The sequence below is a fragment of the Pollachius pollachius genome (genome assembly GCF_949987615.1).
Source record: "Pollachius pollachius genome assembly, chromosome: 13".
In the NCBI taxonomy this organism is placed as follows: domain Eukaryota; kingdom Metazoa; phylum Chordata; class Actinopteri; order Gadiformes; family Gadidae; genus Pollachius; species Pollachius pollachius.
In genome coordinates this window covers 5638399-5664070 of record NC_136946.1, presented here as the reverse complement: position 1 = coordinate 5664070, position 25672 = coordinate 5638399, and the positions used below count along the sequence as shown (strand labels likewise).

The following is a 25672-nucleotide window of genomic DNA, read 5'->3' as shown; positions in this document are numbered from 1 at the left end:
CATTTATATATTTGTATGGCTTCGGAACAACTTCGTAGTGTTCTTCATCATAATGACGGTGCTGTCCACGGCACCAGTTAGCCACGCAGAGAATGCCCCAGGACCGGACCCCCTTAAACCTAAACAGACCCAGCAGGATTACACACCTTGTAGTTATCCAACGCTGCCCCCACCCCCCTCATGAACGTCAAGATACGGAGACGTTAGAGCCGGGAGATGAAAGCGGAGGGGTTTTGTCTAACATGTCAGAACCATCGGACCATCACATCCACGGCTGGGTCGCCCATTACCCACAATGCACTTCCTGCTCCGGACGGGGAGAAATTGATAACACATTTTTAGTCTCGCGGCTGGTCACACAGTGGATTTGATTCATGGCATGGGCAATGTATTTATTCCTTCACTCATTAGTTTGTGGTTGCGTTCAATCTTGCGAGATTTAAAAAATAAGCACAACTCTACTGTTCGGATAAACAAAGAGAAGGTAGGCTACTGCATTCAAATATTTATTCGATTGCCGGGTGTTTGTGCATTTAAAAGGTCCACCACCGTTTAGACCGTTGCGCCCCCTATTGACAGTTGGGAATACATTTTAAATGCAGAGCATTTTTGAATTATTACTTATTATTATTATTATTATATATAATGAAGTCCCATGCATCATTCCAACTGGATATTATGCTACAAAGAGCAACATCGAGGGACTTGTTGATATTGGGTATGGTATGGGTTCGTTTTTTTCCTGATTAAGAAATGTTGGCTAATATTATTCAAAAAACGTCGACCCCATGACTGTGCGTTTGTGACAAAAATACATAATAATACATTTCACTAGACTGTTCAAACAATAACTGACTTACGAAGGTACTTACCTTCTGCCTTCTACAGAAAAGGATGTCAAGGGCAGTCCAACCGTCCTGTCCCGTTTTAAGGGTTGAGTCTATCGCCATCTTGTGGCCTTAAGAGGAACCCCACGCATACGCCTTGGACACACCGACAATGGAGACCGAAACATATTGTTAAATGTATTTTTTTTATTGCTAACATCTCGATAATAACATTATAAATAATGGTCATAGGGTTAGAAGATATGGTGAGCAAGTACACAATTAGGGGACATTTGTATAACACCATTCATCAACAGAAAGAAACACTGAAATTAACACTTTGAGAAGTCATTTAAAAACAGATTGAAACCCTGGATGCAATTTGCATCAAACGGACATTCCACATCTTTGGTGAGCAGATATAATTCAAGGGTTGAGGTTGACACATTTAAAACCCAATAAATAACAATCAGGAATTAGATCAGTTGGAGTTTCAGAAACTCCACAAAAAAATGACAGCAACCAAACAACCCAATGTAGCTCCGCCAACACTGTGCGTTGAAGACTTAAAAAAAAACGCATCGGTTCTAGACACTTATTCGGGATCCAGGGAGAAAACAGACCCGAGAATGATAAAACTCATTCCCGTAGAACCCAGGACATGGTTACCTTGGCGATAACCTTTGGAGGAGGAGCAGCAGTGAGAAAGATTTCAAATAATCAAGAAATCATCAACAGCAGGATTCAGAATACAGTTTGTCAAGCACACGCACACACACACACACACACACACACACACAAAAACACACAGACAAACGTGTGTGTGGGAAAGATTGCAGGAATGCAAAGAGAAACAGTTTGGACCGATAGACAAGTGAAGTGGATGAAGATTGACAAGACAGTTGGCTTGTGTACATTGACTTTGTAAAACATCAACATACTGATGAGGCACATAGCGAGTGGTCTGATCCTGACTACAGATTGAACCATGGAATATAAATAAAAGGCCATAGTATGAGAACAATTGTGCTCGCTTAACACCCGACCACATTTACTATACTGAGATTATGTTTATGAAATGTTGTATTATTAAGGAGAACAGCAAGAATCACTTTAAAGCAAAGGCATGGCTTTGTTTTGAAAACCAGCTAATACGATCCACTAACTTCCTACCCTCCTTTTAAACACCTAACATGATTGTCAACGTAATGACAACCCATTCTGAAACCAAGATCCAACCTTTAATTTGTCCACTTTCTTCTTGATTAGAAATACTGATGTTGATCTTTAGATGGACATTCGATTAATAAAATATTCAGCATCATCTAATAGCCAAGTGTTTTTTTCATACTATAGTAAAAGTAGTGAGAGGCTAAAGTAAGAGAAAAGTAAAATAATAACGTTGGTTTACAAGTGAACATGGCGGAATGCATCGTTTTTTAGTCGATTCTTATTTTGCTAATGGTTTCTTTTGTCATTGTAAAGGTTTTAATCTATCTGGTCAACACACAACTGTACAGTTGGAATACTGTGTGAAAATCAACACATCAGATTTGAGAAGTCACTGAATTAATTGCAGTACTAAAAATTCATAAAAAAATGTTTAGGGCCCCACATGTAAAAAAAAAAAAGGTGTACACCCAAAGTAATGCTTCGAGTATCGAGTATAAAATGATGCTTGGAGCTGATTGGACAGAAAGTGTCCAATAGAAGAAGGCAAAGCGAAGCCGAGGGGCCTTCCCAGTGTTTCGAAAAATCAGTGGTCCTTCACAGCCTGCCACCCTCGTCTTGACAATTTATCTTTTTAAAACGACAAACAAAACAAAAACAATCTTTGTGTGCTTCAGTCTTTTCAAGTAATCCCAAGTCCGTGCGACAACAGCGAATGTGACTCGTTTAGCTTTTTTTCCGTTTCGAATATTTCCCTTCTAACTCCAGAAGTATCGAGGTTGATCGGTGCTGCTAGAAACGACGAAAAAGTGACTCAAGCGAGAAAAAAACGAATGAAGAAACCCCGGCCAAAATCTGACGGCAAATTCTGAATTCCGGAATTTCGAATTCCAAAGAGGCGCACTGACGGAATGTGCAGCGATCAAGAGGAGAGCTTGGAGTAGCTAGGCGGGGAGAACTTGCGCTTGAGGTACTTGATGATGTAGAGAGGCAGGCAGCTGAGCAGCGTGATGGCCAACACTTTCCACACGAACACCCACGTGGTCATGAAGGGCAGGTCTGGAAGAACCAGCCGCACGTTAAAACAAGCACTTCCAATGTGTACAATCATACAAGTAGAGAATCGTGTTATAAAAAAGTCATGCTATTATCGTGTCTATGATTCATGCATTTCCTAATACACCAAAAAAATATAGCTTTAAGTAGTTCTCAATTTCTACCGGGAAATGACGGATAACGGCACAATGGAACGACATGTATCAACAAGTCAAACGACCCTTTGACCCCCAGGACAAACACACTGATGACACACTAAACGTACACAGACACAAAACGTCAAGCAACGCAGGGGAGAGAGCGAGACTGAGACAGAGAGAGCAATAGAGAGAGAGACAGAGGTTGAGAGACAGACAGAGAGCAAAAACCTACCAAGGAAAGCTCCCAAGGATATCCTTCCAATGCCTGTTGCCGTAGCAACACGGAGACAAAAGAGGAAATAAAGGGTTGGTGAGACAGATAGACGTCAGGGACAGAGAGATGGACAGAAAGAGAGAGAGGGGGATCAAATAAAGGACAAAGAGTAAAGGAGGGAGAGGAACATTTGAGAAAGTAAAATAAATCACAAGGGAGGAAGAGTAAATAAAAGAAGAGGAAGGAGCGATATTGCAACTAAGAGATTACAAGAAGGACGGAGAGAGCAGAGGAAAACGGTGAAGCAGAGTTCAATCGACATAAACCAAACAGGAGAAGAGACACAAAACTGAATAAACAAAACACGCACAGGAGAATAAACACAAAACACAACAGGAGAATAAACACACAACACATTATACACAGAACACAGGAACATTTAAAGATCCTTTACTGACACAAAAACACGGTGTGTACGATCGATGGCTTCGGCTAGGGGAAACGTTATTATGAGTGTATTGCTCCATTAAAAAAAAAACACGATTCTATTAATCTTTTTATGTCGCACTACAAATACAAAGCGAAAGTCGCGTTCTGTGAGCTCCGGGGCTTAAGGTGGGCGTGGCCACGCAAAGTGGGCGTGGCCACACAAAGTGGGCGTGTCCTCAGAGCCCTTGAAGAGGCCCTTTGTCGGGGTGACGCAGGTGCAGTGTGCCGGACTAGCTTACCGAAGTACTCGTTGAGGAAGAAGAGGGAGCACACGTAGAAGAGCAAGCTCAGCGCCTGGGCCAGCACCATCAGCCAGTGCCAGGTGCGGACGGTGAGCGCCACCATCAGCAGCTCCGTCAGGATCAGCGCGGTGAAGGAGATGGCCACCACGTGGAGGAACTCCGACTCAAACAGCACCAGCGCGCCGTACATCAGGACGCCACCTGGGGGCGCCGCGGGCAGTGGAGTCAGAGGGACGCATGGATGTCGAGTTTATTAATGTATGAGACGCCATGAAAAAATAATAAACAGAATTTGAAATCGTCCACTCGGATCAAAAACTTGGAGAATTATATAAAAATAAAAATATATACATTTCACAGTAAGAATAGGATACAGAAGACTTACTGCAATGTAGGAACTCAAAGCAGTCTTTAATTCTAACCTCTAGATGTAAATGTTTGTTGTTCTTTGTGTTTTCCCCCTCTTGAGTACAGCTCTGAACAGAGAGCGGCACCTCCATCAGGGCACCCCAGAGACACAAAACCCCCCTAGCCTCCAGGGTTGATGGTTTAAAACCCTCGGCTCCTCTACAGACCCCGATAAAAAAACACCCAGACCAGCCGAGCTCAGCTCAACCTCAAGCACCAGAGTGGGGCCCTGGGAACAAGGAATTAAAGCCAGAGCGACAGATAAGCATTGATTAGATAACATTATTTATGAGGAGATGCACACAATGTGCTCCAGTGTTCCAGCGGGCCCCAAACCCCCTAATTATCCCGGCCGGACCCCCGGCCTCGTCTCATTGGCCGACGTATTCCGATACCCCCCCTTATTGTAGCGCTGAAGCGACGGCGCTAACTGGGCTTAATGGCCTATAACTGATCTGATAATTAGCTTTTCATGAGGAGCCGCGGCGCAGGGCAGCCCAGTCAGTTAGCCTGGTTAAGTGTGTGTTGGTTGAGAGAGAGAGAGAGAGAGAGAGAGAGAGAGAGAGAGAGAGAGAGAGAGAGAGAGAGAGAGAGAGAAAGAGAAAGAGAAAGAGAAAGAGAGAGAGAGAGGTAAAGAGGGTAGTGAGGAAAATATTGGTGAATAAAACGGGAACAGTGAGGATAGATCAGTTAAGAAAGTAAATAAAGAGAAAAGTACAGAGAAGAACGAAAGAAAGAGTTAGAGAGCAGTGAAGACAAGAACAGTTTACAAAAGAACAGTTAGAAACAAATGAGAACAGTAAAGATATTAGAAAAAGGTGAAACTGAACAGTAAAGAAATTAGAGAACGTGAAACCAAAGAGTAGCGAGAACACAAAATAAGAACCATCGAAGGACGGTAAAAATAAATAAATGTGAGTCTTAAAAAAATCTTAAAAAGAAACTTAAAAACCACAAAACATGACTGCAGGTGTATTCCAACCGAGCAGGCTGTGTGGCCCTCCTTGCTGTGATATCTTTTTACTCTTTCCTCCACCGGGCCTGCTGACATTATCCTTTAATTAAATAATAGCAGCGTGGAGGACAGTGGAGGCAGGCGGGCACCGCGGCCCTCCACACCCACGGCGGGGCTTAGCCGCTGCACACAGAGATCCACTTACTGGACGCACACAAAAGAACCACACGGAAGTACAGCCGGGTCCGGCCAGCTGGGAACCGACACCACTGAGAACCAGGTCCGGGACCAGCAAGGGAGGTTTAAGAGGACCAGGTCCGGGACCAGCAAGGGAGGTTTAAGAGGACCAGGTCCGGGACCAGCAAGGGAGGTTTAAGAGGACCAGGACTGGGGCCAGCAAGGGAGGTTTAAGAGGACCAGGACTGGGACCAGCAATGAAGGTTTAAGAGGACCAGGACTGGGACCAGCATGGGAGGTTTAAGAGGACCAGGACTGGGACCAGCATAGGAGGTTTAAGAGGACCAGGACTGGGACCAGTATGGAGGTTTAAGAGGACCAGGACTTGGACCAACATGGGAGGTTTAAGAGGACCAGGACTGGGACCAGCAAAGGAGGTTTAAGAGGACCAGGACTGGGACCAGCATAGGAGGTTTAAGAGGACCAGGACTGGGACCAGCATAGGAGGTTTAAGAGGACCAGGACTGGGACCAGTATGGAGGTTTAGGAGGACCAGGACTGGGACCAGCATGGGAGGTTTAAGAGGACCAGGACTGGGACCAGCATAGGAGGTTTAAGAGGACCAGGACTGGGACCAGCAAGGAGGTTTAAGAGGACCAGGACTGGGACCAGTAGGGAGGTTTAAGAGGACCAGAACTGGGACCAGCATGGGAGGTTTAAGAGGACCAGGACTAGGACCAGCAAGGGAGGTTTAAGAGGACCAGGACCGGGGCCAGTATGGGAGGTTTAAGTGGACCAGGACTGGGGCCAGCATGGGAGGTTTAAGGGGACCAGGACTGGGACCAGCATGGGAGGTTTAAGAGGCGAGGCCATCTTATATCTTCATAAGCAGTGTGTGGGTGTGATGCGCTCGTCTTCTTACCTTGATAAATACTGATAAACACCCAAATGAGGAACGTCTTGAAGGACAACGACCGGCCCTGGAAAAGGAGAAACCAATCATTTAATTCACATCTCAAGACGCACTTGAACCCATGTTATGAAATAAGATACGTTCTAGGTGGGATCCGGCTTATGTAATGAGTGGGTTCTGAGGAGGCTCTGAAGAGGCTCCTGGGGGCCGGCCTACCTTGGTCAGATCCTTGTAGAGCTCGGGGTAGAGCAGGGCCATCTCGGGCTGGACGTCCTGGTCCAGCACCAGGGAGAACACGGGGAACATGGTGTAGAGGGTGGAGTATCTGCAGGGAGCACAGCGCCATGCAGAGGTCAATACTGTAGGAGTGGCCCCCGGACGACTGGCCCCTAGTGACCGGCCCCTGAGTGACCGGCCCCGGGCGACTGGCCCCTAGCGACTGGCCCCTGTGTGGCCCCGGGCGACTGACCCCTAGCGACTGGCCTCTGGGCGACTGGCACCTAGGGACTGGCCCCTAGCGACTGGCCGCTAGCGACTGGCCGCTGGCGACCGGCCCCGGGGTGACTGGCCCCTAGCGACTGGCCCCGGGTTGACTGGCCCCGGGTTGACTGGCCCCTGGGTGACTGGCCCCTGACGACTGGCCCCTGGCGACCGGCCCCTAGCGAACGGCCCCTAGCGAACGGCCCCTGACCAACTGGCCCCTAGCGACTGGCCCCTAGCGACCGGCCCCTAGCGACCGGCCCCTAGAGAACGGCCCCTGGCCCCTAGTGACCGGCCCCTAGAGAACGGCCCCTGGCCAACTGGCCCCTAGCGACTGGCCCCTAGCGACCGGCCCCTAGCGAACGGCCCCTAGCGAACGGCCCCTGGCCAACTGGCCCCTAGCGACTGGCCCCTTGCGACCGGCCCCTAGCGACCGGCCCCTAGAGAACAGCCCCTGGCGAGTGGCCCCTGGAGAACGGCCCCTGGCGAGTGGCCCCTGGGCTTCCCTACCCTGGCCTGCAGGTCAGCCCAGCAGCTCAGTGCAACACAAGGTGTTTAAGGTATGAGAAGACACGTACCCCACCGTGAGGAAGCCCTGGTACAACGGGATAGAGGCAAAGTAGAAGATAGAGGAGAACACCGCCTGAGAGAGAGAGAGAGAGAGAGAGAGAATATAAAGGGGTCACAAATTTTGATTATTATTAGATTATTACTAAAACTCTTTTTTAAAGAGCAATCATAATCCTTCTTACTGACAGTTTCAACTGTTTATCAAATTACACCGGCAAATAGTGATTAACTCCTGGCTCAAACCGACACAAACAGTGTGTGTGTGTGTGTGTCTGTGTGTGTTTAAGCGCCAGGTATGCGTCTGTGCCAGGTTAATGTGTGTCTTTGCCAGGTGAATGTGTTTGCGTGTGTCTGTGTGTATGCATGCCCGGTCGTGTCTCTGTGAGCCCGTGTGTGAGCCCGTGTGTGAGCCCGTGTGTGAGTCTGTGTGTGCGTGAGCCTGTGTGTGTGTGTGTGCGTGTGTGCGAGCCTGTGTGTGCGTGAGCCTGTGCGTGAGCCTGTGTGTGTGCGTGAGCCTTTGAGCCTGTGTGTTTGTGTGTTGCATTTCCGTGAGTCAGCGTGTGTTTGTGTGTACATGAGCTGCGTTTGCGCGAGTGCTAGTTCACACGTATCTGTGAGTGCTACACGTGTGTTTGTGCACACGTGTGCGTGCGTGCGTGCGTGCGTGCGTGCGTGCGTGCGTGGGCCGACCTGCATGGCGGAGATGATCATGCCGCGGTGCATGACGAACTGGCCCAGGGCGGCGGAGCGCTTGTAGCTGTTCCGCCCATGTACCATGAGCAGCCGGCCGATGTGTTTGAACTGCGTGATGGAGAAGTCTGCTGCCAGCGACGCCTGCTTACCCTCCTGCAGGGGGCACGCACACACACACACACGCACGCAAAGAGACACACACACATACAGACACACACGCACGCAAAGAGACACACACACATACACAGACACACATATACAGACACACACGCACGCAAAGAGACACACACACATACACATACACATACATACAGACACACACGCACGCAAAGAGACACACACACGCACAAAGAGACACACACACACACACACAGGCACAAAGAGATACACACACACACACAGGCACGAAGAGATACACACACACACGCACAAAGAGATACACACACACACGCACAAAGAGATACACACACACGCACAAAGAGATACACACACACACGCACAAAGAGATACACACACACACACATACAGACACGCACGCACACACAAAGAGACACACACACACACGCACAAAGAGATACACACACACATACAGACACACACGCACACACAGTCACACACACGCACAAAGAGATACACACACACACACAGACACACACACACTCACAGAGACACACACGCACACGCACAAAGAGATACACACACATACAGACACACACTCAAAGAGACATACACACACACACTCGCATTAGGGTCTTTCAAGTGTGACAAGTGGTTCATTTGTAATAATGATAACATATCAATAGCAATAAAACAAATAACACTACATACATTCAATACATGACAATCGAAATAAAACTGTAAAAAAAGAGATACAATGTTTTTACAGAAAACACTCAGGGACGATGCTGTCGCGAGGTCAACAGGTGTGTTGTGTGTGAGTGTGTGGGCCGTACCTTCCCCTCTATGCCGATACCACAGTCTGCAGCCTGGATCATACTGACGTCGTTACCCCCGTCACCTAAACCGCAACACACACAAACGTCAGACAAGAGCCGGCTACACACCGTGCAGAGCAGAGGCACTTTCTGACCCATGAGCTTTCACTGCCATCTAGTGGACACATTGAGTAGTACATGTGGACGCTGCATCAGTGGCCTCCAGTGTGTGAGTGAGAAAAAGAGAGAGTGTGAGTTTGTTAGTGTGTGTGTGCTCGTGTTTGAGTGAGTTAGTGTGAGTGTCTGTGTGTGTGTGTGTGTGTGTGTGTGTGTGTGTGTGTGTGTGTGTGTGTGTGTGTGTGTGTGTGTGTGTGTGTGTGTGAGAATTAGTGTATGTGAGTATGAGTGTGTGTGAGAGTGAGTGAGTGCGTGTTTGAATCTGTGTGTGTTTGAGTCTGTGTGTTAGTGTGTGTGTGCGTGTTTGAGCGTGTGAGACACTCTCCCCCTCATTGTGTGTTTGGAGTGCATGTCCACTAGATCCACAGTCAAATCCCCAACCCAAACATGTAAAACCCTCCACCACGGTCCAACAGACCTGTTACTCCTATTTTACCATTTAGTTATTTAGCAGACGCCCTTATACAAACGGGATTGGACCCAGAACCTTTCTACTGGGAGTCAAACACCTCAGTGGTCGCAACACCCTAATGCCCCTAGTAATGCAGTGTTGGCATGAACTGCAACATAATAACATCACACGCGTGATTCTTAATAAATATGAAAACATGCAAGAAAACAATCCTTTCACCTATCACTATGCTCAGACGATATTCCCCTCTATCTACTCAAACAAACTTTTATACCCAAACTCTCAAAACCAACTGCCCACTACGCTTCCAGAAGCCATTTGAGCCTGGAACTGGGATTACAGGCTTCAATAAATAAAAAGGTGTCAAAGTGAGTACGTGCGTGTGTGTGTGTGTGAGAGAGGGCGAGTGAGTGAGTGCGTGTACGCATGTTTGAGTGAGTGAGTGAGTGAGTGTGTGAGTGTGTTAATGTGTGTGTGTGAGTGTTTGAGTGAGTGAGTGTAAATGTGAGGCACTTTTAAAATCCCAGAAGCCCTTCAAGACTGACACTGGGATTACAGGCTTCAATAAATCACCACGGACTCGACCGCCCTGTGCTACCGGGTCAGGCCTGAACCGGGTCTGGTTTGAAGCGTCCTGTGGGGGGGGGGGGGGGCGCTCACCGATGGCGCAGGTCCGGTTGGAGGTGTGCTGCTTCAGCAGGGTGACGATCTGGGCCTTCTGGGTGGGCGAGCAGCGACAGCACACCACGGCCGGACACTGGCACGCCAGCTCCACAAACTCATGCTCGTAGTAGCGCAGGCACACCTGGGCGGGGCCAGGGGCCACGTGGGCGAAGGGGTCGGGGGGGGGGGGGGCGGCACAGAGACAAGGGTAAGGGTTTAGTGAGGGGCCAGGGGTGTGGTGGAAGAAAGAGCAGGTGGACCCGTAGATGGAGGAGGACATATTCAGGGTAATGAAATATTGAATCATATATACTGTGTTTATATATATATATATATATATATATATATATATTTCTTTTTTTTTACTGAAGTAGTTTCGAAGCATTCGAGTTCGGAGCTTCATTTGATGAATAGATTGACATGATAATTACCATTAGAATAAATCCAAAGTTTGAGTGAAAACAATAGTAGCGTATTCATATTATAAGCAAAATCAAAAGAGGATTTTATTTATCCAACGAAAACCAGATTGAATATTGTCCATGCCGGTCCCACATGGGTCTGCTTGAACTCTCAAGGACGGCATTAGCTCGGGCCTTTGATTTCCCTTCTAGAGCCGCTCTCTGCCTATTTAGCCCAGCTGAGTGGCTGCGGGCGAGTCAGGCAGCGTCTGAATGAGAGAGAGAGAGTCAGTACCTCCAAGGAGTCTCCAGAGATGACCAGGACACAGTCGTGTTTCCTCCTGAAGGCGTTGAGCTCCAGATGGGCCTCTCCTCGGCTGGAGACCTGCTCGAGAGCCACGCGCTACGATTAGCCATGAGATGCTACCATAACCCCATTAGCCACATGCTATGTTTAGCCAAAAGAATATACAGAGACACAGATATGTAAAGCAAGCAAGAACAGGGATGGAAAGACACGGAGAGACCCCCCCCATACAGAGAGAAACATGCTCTCTGATGGAGAGACAGAGAGAGAGGCACAGAGACGGAGAGAAAGGGAGAAGGTGAGGGAGAAAAGGCAGGAGATTGAGCCTGCAAAACAAACCAAAAAAAGACAGAGGCAGAGACAGAGACAGAGAGACAGAGAGACAGAGAGACAGAGACAGAGACACAGAGACAGAGACACAGAGAGACAGAGACAGAGACACAGAGAAAGAGACAGAGACACAGAGACAGAGACAGAGACAGAGACAGACACAGAGACACAGAGACAGAGACAGAGACAGAGACAGACACAGAGACACAGAGACAGAGACAGAGACCCAGAGACAGATTGAGACCCACCGGTTTGAAGACATGGATGTCCTGGCTCCGCGCCACCAGGTGGGAGCTCTTGGCGATGCAGGTGGCCGTCTCCAGCTTGTCCCCCGTCAACATCCAGATCTGGACACCACACCAGCAAACAATATCACAAGGTTAAGGAATGAAATACAAAACACACACAAATACGAATATAATCTGCAAATTTTTGAGCCCTGAGAGACGGAGACCCCCCCACCAGCGAGGGCCAACTGGCGATACATTTCATCCACGACCCCCCTCTGCCCCTATATCTGATATGACCTCCGACCCTAGCTCTGTTCCACGCCTTGACCTCTTACCCTATATCTGCTCTATGACTTGACCTCTGACCTCGGACCCTACATCCAACCTCATCGCAACCCCTGACCTCGGGCCCTACGTCCATTCCACAACGCGACCTCCGACCTCTGACCTTGCACGCGACCTCTGACCCTGCGCCTCCCCAGGCGCGACCTCTGACCTTGATGCCGGCGTTGCGCAGCAGCTCCAGCGTGGGCCGGACGTCAGCCTGCAGCTGGTCCTCCACGCCGGTCAGACACAGCAGCTCCAGCTCCCGCTCAAGGCTCTCCACCACCGCCGCCACCTTCAGGCTGCGGTCGTGGACGCTCAGCTTGGCCTGGTTGAAGCGGCTCTGGAGCAGGGGGGAGAAACCAGTCCGTTCAGTCCGACGCTGTGACGGCGAGTGTGATGAAGGACGGGGTGGACGTGGATATGGGACAAAGGGAGGAGGAGGAGGAGAGAGGAGGGAGAGGTAGAGGAGGAGGAGAGAGGGGGAGAGAGGAGGAAGAGGTAGAGGAGGAGGAGAGAGGAGGGAGAGAGAGGGGGAGAGAGGATGAGAGGACGTAGAGGAGGAGGAGAGAGGGGGAGGAGGAGGAGAGAGGAGGAAGAGGTATAGGGGGGAGAGGAGGAAGAGGTAGAGGGGGAGAGAGGAGGAAGAGCTAGAGGGGGAAAGAGGAGGAAGAGGAGGAGGAGGAGGAGGAGGAGGAGGAGGAGAGAGGGGGAGGAGGAGGAGAGAGGAGAAAGAGGGGGAAGAGAGGGGGAGAGAGGGGGAGGAGAGAGGAGGAAGAGGGGGAAGAGAGGGGGAGAGAGGGGGAGGAGAGAGGAGGAAGAGGTAGAGGAGGAGGAGAGAGGGGGAGGAGTGTGATGACTCACCTCAAAGTCCTGGTACTGCTCCTCCGATAGGGACTTCTTGGCCACCACCAGAGTCCTCAGACCCTCCCTAGCCATGTTCCCACACTGAGGCGGGAGGGGGAGGGAGGGGGAGGGAAGCAGAGAGGGACACACGGAGAGGAGGGACACCAACAATCACAAAGGGTTTTTATTATCTTTTGATTTCACTTGTTGACATAACAACTTTCCCAGCCGTCCAGGATCAAGCTTTGCTTGTTCTCCAAATTGTGTCCTTTCCTTGTTCCTCCCTAATCACCCCAACCCCATTGGAAAGTATCAGGGTTTTCTAAACTCTTTTCAATATGCATCTTGATATAAAACTCCCATAAAGTGAGTCTTAAATTATTATAAACTTGTAGGGCGGTTGTTCCAGCAACCGGTCACAATCATGTCAAAGAGAGAGAGAGGTGGAGAAAGAGGGATATACATTGACAAAGAGCGAGTGAGCGAGTGAGTGAGCGAGCGAGTGAGCGAGTGCGTCATCCGCCTGATTCTAATCCACGCTCATCCTACAACATGGAGCACGAAGACGATGCATCAAATCCAAAATGGGGTCCCTTCAATAATTAATATGTTGCGCTGGCAGACAAAAGCACAACAGACATACATCGCTGTGATTGGCCGATCGATGGGGGATCACAGATACCCTCCCCCGGGGGGGCTGCGGCTCAGAGGACACCATAAGACCACCGGGGACGGCTGGCGGTTTATATCTGATATGATAAACCAATGGGGCGCGTCAGAGGTGCTGATTGGTTATTGACAGCCGTGTGGAACACGGTACAGTCAGCAGTCGTTAGCGGCCGTCAGACACAGGAATATGACACGCCGTTAATGACCCATCTAGGTCACTGATTAATTCCCAGAGGGCCCTAGGGGCGGTCAGCGACTCGATAACGCCGATATAGTTATGATGAACGCAGGCACCGCCAGATCAGTCAATGTGGGCGTGGCCTGGTGATGTCACATCACGATGTCCTCATTAATGGCGTTGCGGTGATCATGGGGTTTGTGTTGATCTGGGACCGCTGTGATGATCAGCAGTCTTTGTGGTAACCCGGCTTCCTAGATCTAGGTTGTAGATCTAGTTTGAGGTTTCTAACCTCTGACTTGAAAGATGTGACCCCCAAATGGCTGTCAGTGCTTTGCTAAAGAGCACTACAAGAATGTCAGTTGGGTCCACACTAGCCTGGCTATACCCAGGCTGCCTTGCGCGCGGTTTCATTTCGCGCTGCTAGGCAGCCTGGATTCCATGGATCCGATTTTCGCCTGAGATAGGGAACCAATCACAGAACGGGGAGGGACGGCAAGACGATGACGACGTCTATGCGACACACCCATCGTCTTCTTCCTCGTCGCTCTACATACGTCATCTGGTATAATTGATACGATTGGCTATGAGCTACGTACACTCATATGATAGACATTCGTAGCGCCCAATAACGGCTCCGGGCAATCGTGAACCACGCCTCAAATACGAGAAAATGAATGTGTGGTTCCCAGACCTCATCTCAATGTGGATTGAGATGAGGTCTGGCGTTAGCCAGGCAAGGTCCACACTGGATATTGTGATTTTCTTTAGGAAGGGAAACTAAATTGGACATTATTGAAGATCATATTTAGGGTCATCTTTTTAAATATTTTAAGTTTTCTGGGTCCGGCACTCGGGCATCACTTACTTCTTCGTCCAACCAGTCGTTGTACTGGACGATGGTCGCCATGGCAACGTCCGCCCCCTTCATGTAGAACGTGATGTCACCTGTTGCTTCCTCCTGTTGCAACAGACATAACATTCATGAGCACACCTGTGTGTTTTAAAGAGGTTGTGTATCTTTACAAGTGGACTCAAAGACATGTGTGTGAGTGTGTGCGCACGTGTCTGTGTCTGTGTGTGTGTGTGTGTGTGTGTGTGTGTGTGTGTATGAGTGTGTGTGTGTGTGTGTGTGTAAGCCTTATTTTAAGTAGATGATACCCTAGTCGGTAGGGTGTTCAGAATGTTCTGTAATGGATCTAGATTGTCCTCAGCCTACCTCTAGTCATCCTTGAACACGATGCCTAACCCCTACCTGCTCCTTAACTAAATCTACCTGCATCCTTTATGAGTCGCTTTGGATACAACCCATAAAAAATAGGAATACATATATATAGTGTTTTATCTATTTACGTCTGTACCTATAAAATCCAGTCAGTAAGGAAATTTACCGAAACATTGACCGAAAAAAAAAGTCAGTTGACAGTCAACTGGCCAACAGTTATTTCTGAGCTGTGGTCGTGGGCGAGCAGCGATGTGATTGGTCGTGGGCGAGCAGCACTGTGATTGGCGCACCCTGACGATGATGCCCATCCTCTTGCTCTCGGAGGTGAAGGGGAAGATCTGCAGGATGTGGAAGGTGAGGATCTGCCCGGAGGGGGTCCTGAGCTGCAGGGAGGCCAGGTCCCGGTTCACCAGGGTCAGCCCCACGCTGTCCGTCCAGCGCACCAGCGCCACCTGGGGGCCACACGCACACATTACATTAGAGTCAACTTTATTGTCGTTGACAAATAAACGCAGTTAGCGTCTTACCAGAGGTGCAGAAAGGCAGTGAATAATGACTTAAAATATATATATTGTCAATTGTCAAAGCACTGATGTTGCCCAGTTTGGATTGACAATATCGTGTCCATTCATATCCCCTGAACACTCCTCTGATCCTTTAAACACACATCAGTCGCACTGGTGCCCTCTAATCTCCTCAAGCAGCTCCCAGTAATCCCAGTAGTTTGGGGTCAAAAGTTACACGAGGAACGTTACTTTCTAGCCCTGTTACAATACCCTATCTATATCAATCTTAAGAGGCAGGATTCATCAGGAACTGGTGTCATTGTCTGGTCGTTCTGAGTCACATGGAGCGGCTCACTAGAGAAGCAGGCCCAGGTTAAGTAGAAGAACAGTCTTTGTTCATCAACAGATGTTCGACTGCAGTGGAACGTCAAATCAATAAAACACGGCCGGATCAACACTGTCGTCCACACAGGAAATAAATAAATAAAAACACACAGTGGGGATATCAACCCCCATCCTATTCCTCGTCCTCGATGAATCCCTGTTTGAATCTGAATGTGAACAATTAAACATTTCAACCCACGACCCGACCGTGACGCCCACACACACACAAGAACACACACACACGGAAGAATACAAACACACACACACAAGAATACAAACACACACACACACACTCACACACACACAAAAGAATACAACCACACACACACAATAATTCAAACGCACACACAAGAAAACAATCAAACAAACACACACAACAAAAAAAAAAACACACACACAAGAATACAAACACATACAAGAACACAGAACACACGAGGAGATACACAAACACAAGACTACAAACACACACACACACACACACACACACACACACACACAGGAGAATACAAACACACAAGAATACAAACACACAACTCTACAAGCGGGCGTTGCGGGCCCTGGCCGGAGCGGCGGCGTGAGGCCGTGAGACCCTGAGAGAGAGCTCCCCGGAGCGGGCCCCCGGCCTCCCCCTTCATTCAGCTGCGGAGGAGCACGCTCCCTCCCTCCCTCCCTCCCTCCCCCTCTTGCTCCCCCCCCCCTCCCTCCCCCTCCCCCTCCCCCCCCCCCCCGCCTCCCGCTCCTCCCCCTTCACCTCCTCAGCAGGAACTGAGTGGGCCCCCCGAGACGGGGCCCTCAGCTGCGCGCCGCTCGGCTCCTCAATGGCTTCATTTTCAATTTGCTCGCTCAAAGGTTGTTATTATACTCCCGACCTACAAATTGGAACTTCCTGTTAATACCCTGTCATCTCTGCTCCCTGCGCCCCGGCAACAAGGATCGGCTGTATTTACTTAACACACATCTGTGTGTCGTTATCCCCGCGTGCACGCGGGGACACACACACACACACACACACACACACACACACACACACACACACACACACACAAGTGGGAAGGGAGGGAGGGTGCGCATGTAGAACGCGGGGCCGACACGTGCACAAGAATACAAACACACACACACACACACACACACACAAGTGGGAAGGGAGGGAGGGTGCGCATGTAGAACGCGGGGCCGACACGTGCACAAGAATACAAACACACACACACACACACACACACACACACATTGGAATACAAACACACACACACATTGGAACACAAAACACACCCACAGCATCATGGGTGGTAGCACACGAGAACACAAACCAAACACACACACGCTCATGAAAACCTGCCTGCGCACACATGAACACACACACACAGGAACACACACACACACACACACACAGACAGGATCTGAAACAGAGCCCCTCAATCTCCCTCATCAGTTTCATGGGAGCTATTTAAAACCTTGTCAACCCCGATACGAGCTGTGGGTTACACACGCCATGCTGGGAGAGACACAGAGATGCAGAGAGAGAGAGAGAAGGGTAGAGAGAAGAGAAGAAAGCGAGAGACAGAGAGAGAGAAGAGAAGAGGAGAGAGAGAGACAGAGAGAGACAGAGAGAGAGAGAGAGCGAGAGTGAGAGAGATTGTGAAAGGAATAGAGAGAGAGAAAAGAATAGAGAGAGAGAGAGAGAGAGAGTGAGAGAGAGTGTAAAAAGAATAGAGAGAGAGAAAGGAAGAGAGAGAGAGAGAGAGAGAGTGTGAAAAGAATAGAGAGAAAGGAATAGAGAGAGAGAGAGAGAGAGAGAGACAGAGAGAGAGAGAGAGAGAGGGAGAGGGAGAGGAGACGATGTGTGACAGCTTTACGACAACACCAGATTGGTTTAAACAACACACGCCATCAATCCGCCGGCGTCCCCCCAGTGTTCCCGGGCAGCAGAGTGTATATCTCCCCGGCGGGTGGATCTACAAACCCTCTCCTGTTCCACGTCCCCACGCCGGATCAACACCCATTCAGAGTTCAATTCCCCCTCCTCATGTTGATGACCGTACTGCTGGATGTGGCCCTCAGAGCGATGATTTGTTTGCTTTGCATTGTTGCCTAGGTTACAACAGCCTTAGCGATAGATTTTATATCGATTGCAAGAGATATTTAGGTTACCAGTGAAAATTTTCACATTCTGGCAGATGCTTAAATCTAGGGTAAAGTTGGTGGAGGAACCAGTTTAGATAGATTTTGAAAGCATCCAACCAAAGAAACCAAGCCCTCCAGTGACTAGCTCGCTAGCTTTAGCAATACGTCTGCCACGTAAGTAGGCAAACGGACAGGTGAGCCATCCAATAATTTCAGTCGGGCCGACTGTAATGATTTGACAGGCTTATTACAGGCCTGCAACAGACTCAGATTACTGTTGTTTCTTTTAGTTTTTGTCCCAACTTTTGCTTTATTGATTACTGTCAGGATGTGAAGATAATTTACACAAAAACGACAAGTAATGCTTCATAAATGGCTTTAAATAGTGTTTACATTTACACTTTTTCCCTCAAAACCAAAGGAAGCCATATGATCGATTACCAATCGATCATATATTCAGATCGTTCCCTCACACTGCAGTCTTCCCTCAGTGCAGCCGTCCAATTAACACCAATTGAAAAAGATAAGCAGGTCGTTAACGGCCCCCTGCGGTCATTAAAGGCCACGGTCACCGGCCTGCTCATCGCTCAGGGTCAGAGGTCAAATGGAGGCTCTTGTTCTAAGTACGACTTTTGACCCCCTCGTCTGACCTCCAGGGGGGGAAGGGGGGGGGCTTTTCATCGCCGTGACGACGGCGGAGGCATACCCCAGAGTCAGGAAATCTGCCTCAGGGAAGAGGAGTCAAGCAGAAGAGTGGGGTGGAGAGAGGTAGCGGGAGAGAGGGAATAGGAAGAGAGAGAGGGGAGAGAGGGAGGTATTGCGGGGAGAGAGAGGGAGGGAAGAGGAAACGGAAGGGAAGAGGGAGAGATCGGGAGAAAAGAGGGAGAGAGGGGGAAGGAAGGGATGGTGGGCAGAGAGGACAAGGGGGGAGAAGAGTTGAGAGAAGAGACGTTGACAGAGAGATCATAAGAGAGTGAGAGATAAAGAGAAAGAGTGAGTGAGAGGTGTCTCAGGTGCGAGTCACCTGTATGACCCGCTCTGATGTTATCTGGAACACAGAAATAAAACAGGCACGCACACAGGCACACACAATGAACCCCGGTCTGGGGCCCCGAACAGGTACATAAAACGACAGCCAGAGAACAAAGAGTGGACAGAGAGAGGTGGAGAGGACGGGCCGATAGATATCGCCCCACACCCACTCACTCATCGTCTCTTAGAGAAAATTAAATATTGATCACTCCCAACGGTGGTAGACAAAGAAGGGGGAAAAGATAGAGTGGATCGTGCAGGAAAATAAATAAACGTACACATCAATCTGGAGAAGGGAGGGTTGGAGAGTGTGTGTGTGTGGGGGGGGGGGGGCTACCATTGAAATACGAGATTTCAGTTGGGCTACCATTTTTATCTGCGCTGGGACCGCCACGGTAAGCCGTGGAAAAACGCCACATCTCGTTACGTCAAACTCAATAAAATCACTCTATATTATTCTCGGTGAAAGCCGAACTCGTGATTTGAGCCGTTAAAGACGTCTTCGGGAACAGATTGACGGGGTTAGATTAAGTAGGAAAAAAGCACTTTACATAGACTTGATTTGTGTCATGTCCTAACACGAAAAAAAGAAGATTTCACGGACAAATCAAACAGCGGGACAATGATCTTTCCTTCAATACATATTGAACAGCTCTTTTAACGGAAAAAGAGCACTGACATTCCTTATCGACAAACCAACAACCCCCCCTTAGCTCCATGTACTCAATAATCATTGAGTCTCTCCTTCATCTTATTCTTCTCTTTCTTTCCCATAACGCCATGGGTGTAGCCATTAGCTCAGAACATCACCTAACGGCCATCTTGGGTTTTAAACACTTGGCAGTTTGTTGGAGGTTTGGTTCAACACCAAGATGGAACCGAGGAAGTCACGAGGTGAATAAGGCCCATTATGAACCCGTTTGTCATTATAAACAAGTTGGTTTAGAGGATCACCAGGAAGGAAACCAGCGGTGGAGAAAAAACCCAAGCCACCGCCAGGCATTGCAGGTCTAGAGTCTTCTATAGGGGTCAAAGAGATGAATTCACAGGGAGCAGTTTAAACTGCTAATAAACTCAAGCAATGGTAAATGGAATGCACACATAAAGCAGTTTGCAAACCAGTGGCCACTCAAAGGGCTTTACAATTTTGCTTAACATCACCTATTCATGCACACATTCACACACTGACGGCGGTGTCAACCATGCCAGGCGACAGCCAGCTCGTCGGGAGCAGTTAGGGTAGCTAGGAGGAGCCTGGGATCGTACCAGCAACCTTCCGGTTACCAGCCAACCCGCTCTACCCTCCTGAGCTGCATGCCGCCCCGAGCACTGGCTTCACAAGGAACTCCGGGAACCAGTCGGTATCGCTTAGCAACGAGTGCTCTCCCAAAGAGTCCTGGAATTCATCACCACCCCAACTCAGAAACAATCGACTCATTCCCCCGTTTCAGATCACAACTCAAAACACATCTGTTTAAAACTGCCCATTCCATCTGAAGCCAATTGCTATTGTCTCTTACTAGTCTTATTATCTTTTCTTTATCTTATTGTTGCTTCTTTTTAAAGGTCCCATGCTGATCACACTCACACCTGGTGGCATGTCACGGGACCTCTGATGACTTTGGTGCGGTGTCCTTGAGTGCCCGAGGAAGGCGCCCCTTCACTGTATCATCATAACTACCTCGTCGGGGCTGGAGGCCTGGTAGGTGCGGCTGTAGTCGTTGAAGTCCTGCTCGGCCTCCGCGGCCTCCGTCTCGCCGCCGGCCCCGGCGCCGGCCTCGTACACGGGCGTGACGTTGTGGCACAGCGCGATGGCCTTCACCGCCTCGTGGATGCGGCTCGCCACGCTCTTGCGGACCTTGGGGGCCGCCGCGGTGGACTTCCTGGACGGGGTGGCGCCGCCCGCCACGCCGTTGGCCGGCTGGGGGACCACCTGTGGTGACAGCACAGCGGGGGATTGTTTAGCGGGAACCTGGTTAGCGTAGACAGGTTAGCATATATAAGGTAATGCGACCACGCTGATGTGATACATAGCCAACGGGGAAATAGTTGACCTTTACATATTCTGTCCGATCTTTTGCATGAATATAGTTAGCCTGATTATAGTTAGCGTGAGAGTAGTTAGCGTGCGCCTAGTTAGCGTGAATGGAGTTGGCGTGAGCTATTGAATATGGATAAAGTGGTTCGACCGACAGGGTCTTATCACCAAGGAGAGTGTCACAATCTCGTACACACGCCATAGTCTTTAGCGACAGTCTCCGGAAAACCATAATTCCTTAACATTTCTGCTTAATTCCTAACAAGAGGATCCATCTTAGATCACCAGATTACAAAATCAGAACCCCAACACACTGACACCCCCCCCCCCCCCATCAACCAAAGTGACACACAGAGAGCATCCCCCCTCCCATAACCATCACATCACATCTCAACAGGGGGCCTCTCTAACCCCCAGCGGCCCCCCAGTCCCCACTCTGACAACGCCCCTCCTTTCAGCTGAGTGGGGGGCTCACACTGGGCGCCACCAGGCCGAGATCCCCCCCCCCCCAGCGAGCGCAAGCCGCGGAACGCCAGCTGGCTGTGACGGGGCATCATGTGGTTTGGCGGCTCAGGCGTGATCTCAGACGTGTCATTAAGACGCCGTCGCTACTTCCTGTGAGGGGGCGGAGACCAGAGAACTCCTACGCTGACGATGAGGAGGGTGAGGAGGGTGATGAGGAGAGCTGATTGTCTACAAAGAAAGACATGTTTCTTTATTTGTAGATTAAATAAAAAATTATATACAGTTGAATCCGCATTTTTTGATCACAGGGGTTATTTGTTTTAATTTTGTATTTTTATGTATACATTTATTATATATTTATACCTTCATCTAGTATTTTTCTTTTCTTGTCATAATTTTGTATTCATTTACTAGACTGTAGCAGCCTTATTTCAGTTAGTTAGTAGTTCAAAATATGAGAAGCTGCAGTTGAGCTGCCTTAGCTTTAGCTAAAAAAAAAACGAAGCTGGTAATTTTTCATCAGCTGAAGCTCCAAACAGGAACGCCTGGCAGCCGGTCTCCCGGCTCGCACCAGATGTTTAGAGTCGCCTGGAGTGTGAACAATATGGCCCTGTCAGGCCTTTCAGAGCCTCACGCTCAGAGAGGAACAACACTGGCCTACAGTAACAGAGTCATTCAGGGACGCACTGAAACGAACAATATTGACCCTCTTCTCCTTTAAGATGCTGTCCCCCGTGGTTAAATATAGGAAATGTCACTCAGTTGGAAGGGGGAAGGCTTGGCTTTTCATACATTAGGAACAATATCTACTCATCTTCTGTTAAACCAGCATCCGTAAAAATCCAACCCATGATCTGTAACTGTTAAATGGACTGCATTTTACACATCGCTTTTTTAACCAGTGGCCACTCAAGCGCTTTAGAATATTGCTTAACATTCACCCATTCATGCACACATTCACACACCGACGACAGAGTCAGCCACGCAAGGCGAGAGCCAGCTCATCGGGAGCAGTCAGGGTGAGGTGTCTTGCTCAAGGACACCTCCCCGACACAGCCGGGGATCGAACTTGTGACCTCCCGTTACCAACCAACCTGCTCTACCTCCAGAACCACATGCCGCAACGCAAGACCTCTGCTGTGAAGCTGTGAAGCTCGATTTTATCTCAACTTCCGTTTAGGATGAGGATAAAAACAACAAACTTTCAAGAGCGTAAGCAAAGAAGTGACTGTCCTTTAGCATGAAGCAGCAGAGAGTTGTATCCCCCTGACCCCCAGTTGCCATGGGGGCGTTCAGTGTCTCCCAGGCGGGGACCAATGTACCTGGGCGTAGGACTGGATGATGTGGCTCTGGATCTCGTCCATGGTGTCCGTCCCGTAGGACACCGTCCCCAGGTGGAGACGCTTGAAGATCATCTCGTTCTGGGTCAGGGTGCCTGCGGAATCAGATCAGAGACATTTGAGGGTTAGGGTTTACAAAAATGATGCACATTAATATAATTATTATTATTTATTAATTTTATAAAGTATTTATCAGTTAGACAGATGCTTTCTTTGATGGATCACGGATTAATTTGACTGAACGTTTGACTACGGGTCGATTGTCTGATCAGAATTTGTCTCACGTATAAGAACGTGTCTAATGTCCGAAAGATGTGGCGGTGTTATTAGCATCTAACCCTAAGACGACCTTGCCCTGCGCACACACACGCACAGTACGGTGCACCAGGTCTCCACCCTACCCACTAACCTCATTACTCGTCTGCTCGCTAACTTAACGAACCTGAGCACAGCCACAAAAAAGTCATACTAAAGACACTCTGCGTTCAGAGTTCGCAAACTGCCCGATAAAAAACCAAGAGCGGGAAATCAACAAGAAAACGGGGTCAATGGGCCGGTTTAATGGATGCCTGTTGCCAGAATGCATATTGATAGAGCCTAAACCTGATTAGGGCCGCACCCACCTTCCAATAACACTACAGCCACAGGGTTATCCAATCCAAGGGGATTGATTGTTCCTGGTCCTCTTTCCGTCTGCGTTAACTATCAACGGGGATAAATAGCTGGCCAGGCTAATCTATTCCTACCTAGATAGTTTGGGGATGGAGAGCGAGGGAGTAGGAACGCCTTGCTCCTCTATGAGACTCTATCATTCTTATACGATGTCGCCATCAGCAACAAACACCCATTTGTTTTACAGGCAGTAGGGCTGGGAGGAATGGCGTGGAGGTGGAGCTTGATGCTGGGGGGGAGGGTTGGGTCGGCCTTTGTACACAAAGTCAGCTTTGAAGGGTTTATAATGCGGTTCATGCTGTTGAATGGAGGTGTAGTCTACGTTTACGTTGAGGGCATTCAGAAGACGCTTTCATCCAAAGTGACTAACAAGTACAATACACCACCGTCACAACCAGAAATTAAATCATCTCAAAGTTTTCGGGCATGATTTATTAAGTATGTCATTACCAGGATATTACTAATTTGCATTTTTCATGAACTGCTGTCAAACTATCAATAAGATACTCCAAAAAAATCTGACGAGAGGAAATTGTAATTGAAAATCGAGCAAGGAATTGCGTCACAGGGAACAATGAATCGATAATAAATGATATCTTGAATACTACCAACTATATCAGGAACCAGTTTCAGGACACAAATCCCACAACATGTCACAGGCCCACCTATTCTTAAGGTGTATAGGCCAGTGTGTTCAAACTACCCCCCTGGGTCTGAGACCCCCTATACTGCAGTCCACCTGCAGACCTCCAGCAGAGTAGGCCGCCCCTAGCCCCTCCCTGAAGGCCCCGCCCCTGACCAGTGTTCCCAGTGACACCGGTACCCGTCTTGTCGGTGAGCAGGTAGACCGGCCGTCCCTAGCCCCTCCCTGTGCCTGAAGGCCCCGCCCCTGACCAGTGTTCCCAGTGTTCCCAGTGACACCAGTACCTGTCTTGTCGGTGAGCAGGTAGACCAGCCGCCCCAGCTCCTCGGGGATGGTGCTGGTCCGGACCACCGTGCCCGGGATGTTCTCGTCCTTCATGATCATCCAGGCGTAGGCCGACTTGCCCATGTCCAGGTTGACCCGCAGGCTGGGGACCGGGGGAACCAGACACAGTCAGAGAACCGCCATTTTGTTTACCTTCGTTTATGTACGCATGCATGCATGTTACGTGGGAAGAGTTTAACTATAGTGTTGGATTAGGACTGACAAAGACCCAAGACAGAGAGACAAAGGGATGGAAGGCAGACTGACAGACCCCAAACAGACAGACAGATGTAAGGCAGACTGACAGACCCTAAACAGAGAGACAGACAGATGGAAGGCAGACTGACAGACCCCAAACAGAGAGACAGACAGATGGAAGGCAGACTGACAGACCCCAAACAGACAGACCGATGGAAGACAGACTGACAGACCCCAAACAGACAGACCGATGGAAGACAGACTGATAGACCAAAGACAGAGAGACCAACAGATGGAAGACACTTACAGACCCAAGACAGAGAGACCGATGTAAGACAGACTGACAGACCCCAAACAGAGAGACAGACAGATGGAAGACACTTACTGACCCAAGACAGAGAGACCGAAAGATGGAAGACAGACTGACAGACAGCAGTCAGAGAGACCGACAGATGGAAGACAGACTGACAGACCCAAGACAGAGAGACCAACAGAAGGAAGACAGACTGACAGACAGCATTCAGAGAGACCGACAGATGGAAGACAGACTGACAGACCCAAGACAGAGAGACCGACAGATGGAAGACAGACTGACAGACCGCAGAGAGACGGACAAAGAGACAGGGTGACAGACAGACAGCTAATAATGCCAGAGAGAGAGAGAGAGAGAGAGAGAGAGAGAGAGAGAGAGAGAGACACAGACAGACAGACAGACAGACAGACAGACAGACAGACAGACAGACAGACAGACAGACAGACAGACAGACAGACAGACAGACAGACAGACAGACAGACAGACAGACAGACAGACAGACAGACAGACAGACAGACAGACAGACAGACAGACAGAAAGACAGACAGACAGACAGACAGACAGACAGACAGACAGACAGACAGACAGACAGACAGACAGACAGA

The 25672-nt window shown here is 49.2% G+C and overlaps 1 protein-coding gene across 3 annotated transcripts in view; it reads right to left on the bottom strand.

The window, feature by feature from the left end:
• Nucleotides 1-1046: 1046 nt before the first annotated feature.
• Nucleotides 1047-25672, bottom strand: part of atp9b (ATPase phospholipid transporting 9B) — a 48695-nt gene continuing 24069 nt past the window's right edge. For all 3 annotated transcript variants that reach the window (XM_079748883.1, XM_079748884.1, XM_079748885.1), the window contains exons 13-29: nucleotides 24517-24659; nucleotides 22900-23012; nucleotides 20756-21007; nucleotides 15322-15483; nucleotides 14675-14767; nucleotides 12978-13061; nucleotides 12286-12456; nucleotides 11808-11906; nucleotides 11218-11307; nucleotides 10519-10663; nucleotides 9288-9352; nucleotides 8332-8487; nucleotides 7650-7714; nucleotides 6808-6916; nucleotides 6601-6658; nucleotides 4136-4339; nucleotides 1047-3056 (exon numbers count right to left, since the gene is read on the bottom strand). In XM_079748883.1, the coding sequence (XP_079605009.1) occupies nucleotides 2920-3056; nucleotides 4136-4339; nucleotides 6601-6658; nucleotides 6808-6916; nucleotides 7650-7714; nucleotides 8332-8487; nucleotides 9288-9352; nucleotides 10519-10663; nucleotides 11218-11307; nucleotides 11808-11906; nucleotides 12286-12456; nucleotides 12978-13061; nucleotides 14675-14767; nucleotides 15322-15483; nucleotides 20756-21007; nucleotides 22900-23012; nucleotides 24517-24659 (2146 nt within the window). In that variant the 3' untranslated portion in view covers nucleotides 1047-2919. The remainder of the gene's footprint in view (nucleotides 3057-4135; nucleotides 4340-6600; nucleotides 6659-6807; nucleotides 6917-7649; nucleotides 7715-8331; nucleotides 8488-9287; nucleotides 9353-10518; nucleotides 10664-11217; nucleotides 11308-11807; nucleotides 11907-12285; nucleotides 12457-12977; nucleotides 13062-14674; nucleotides 14768-15321; nucleotides 15484-20755; nucleotides 21008-22899; nucleotides 23013-24516; nucleotides 24660-25672) is intronic.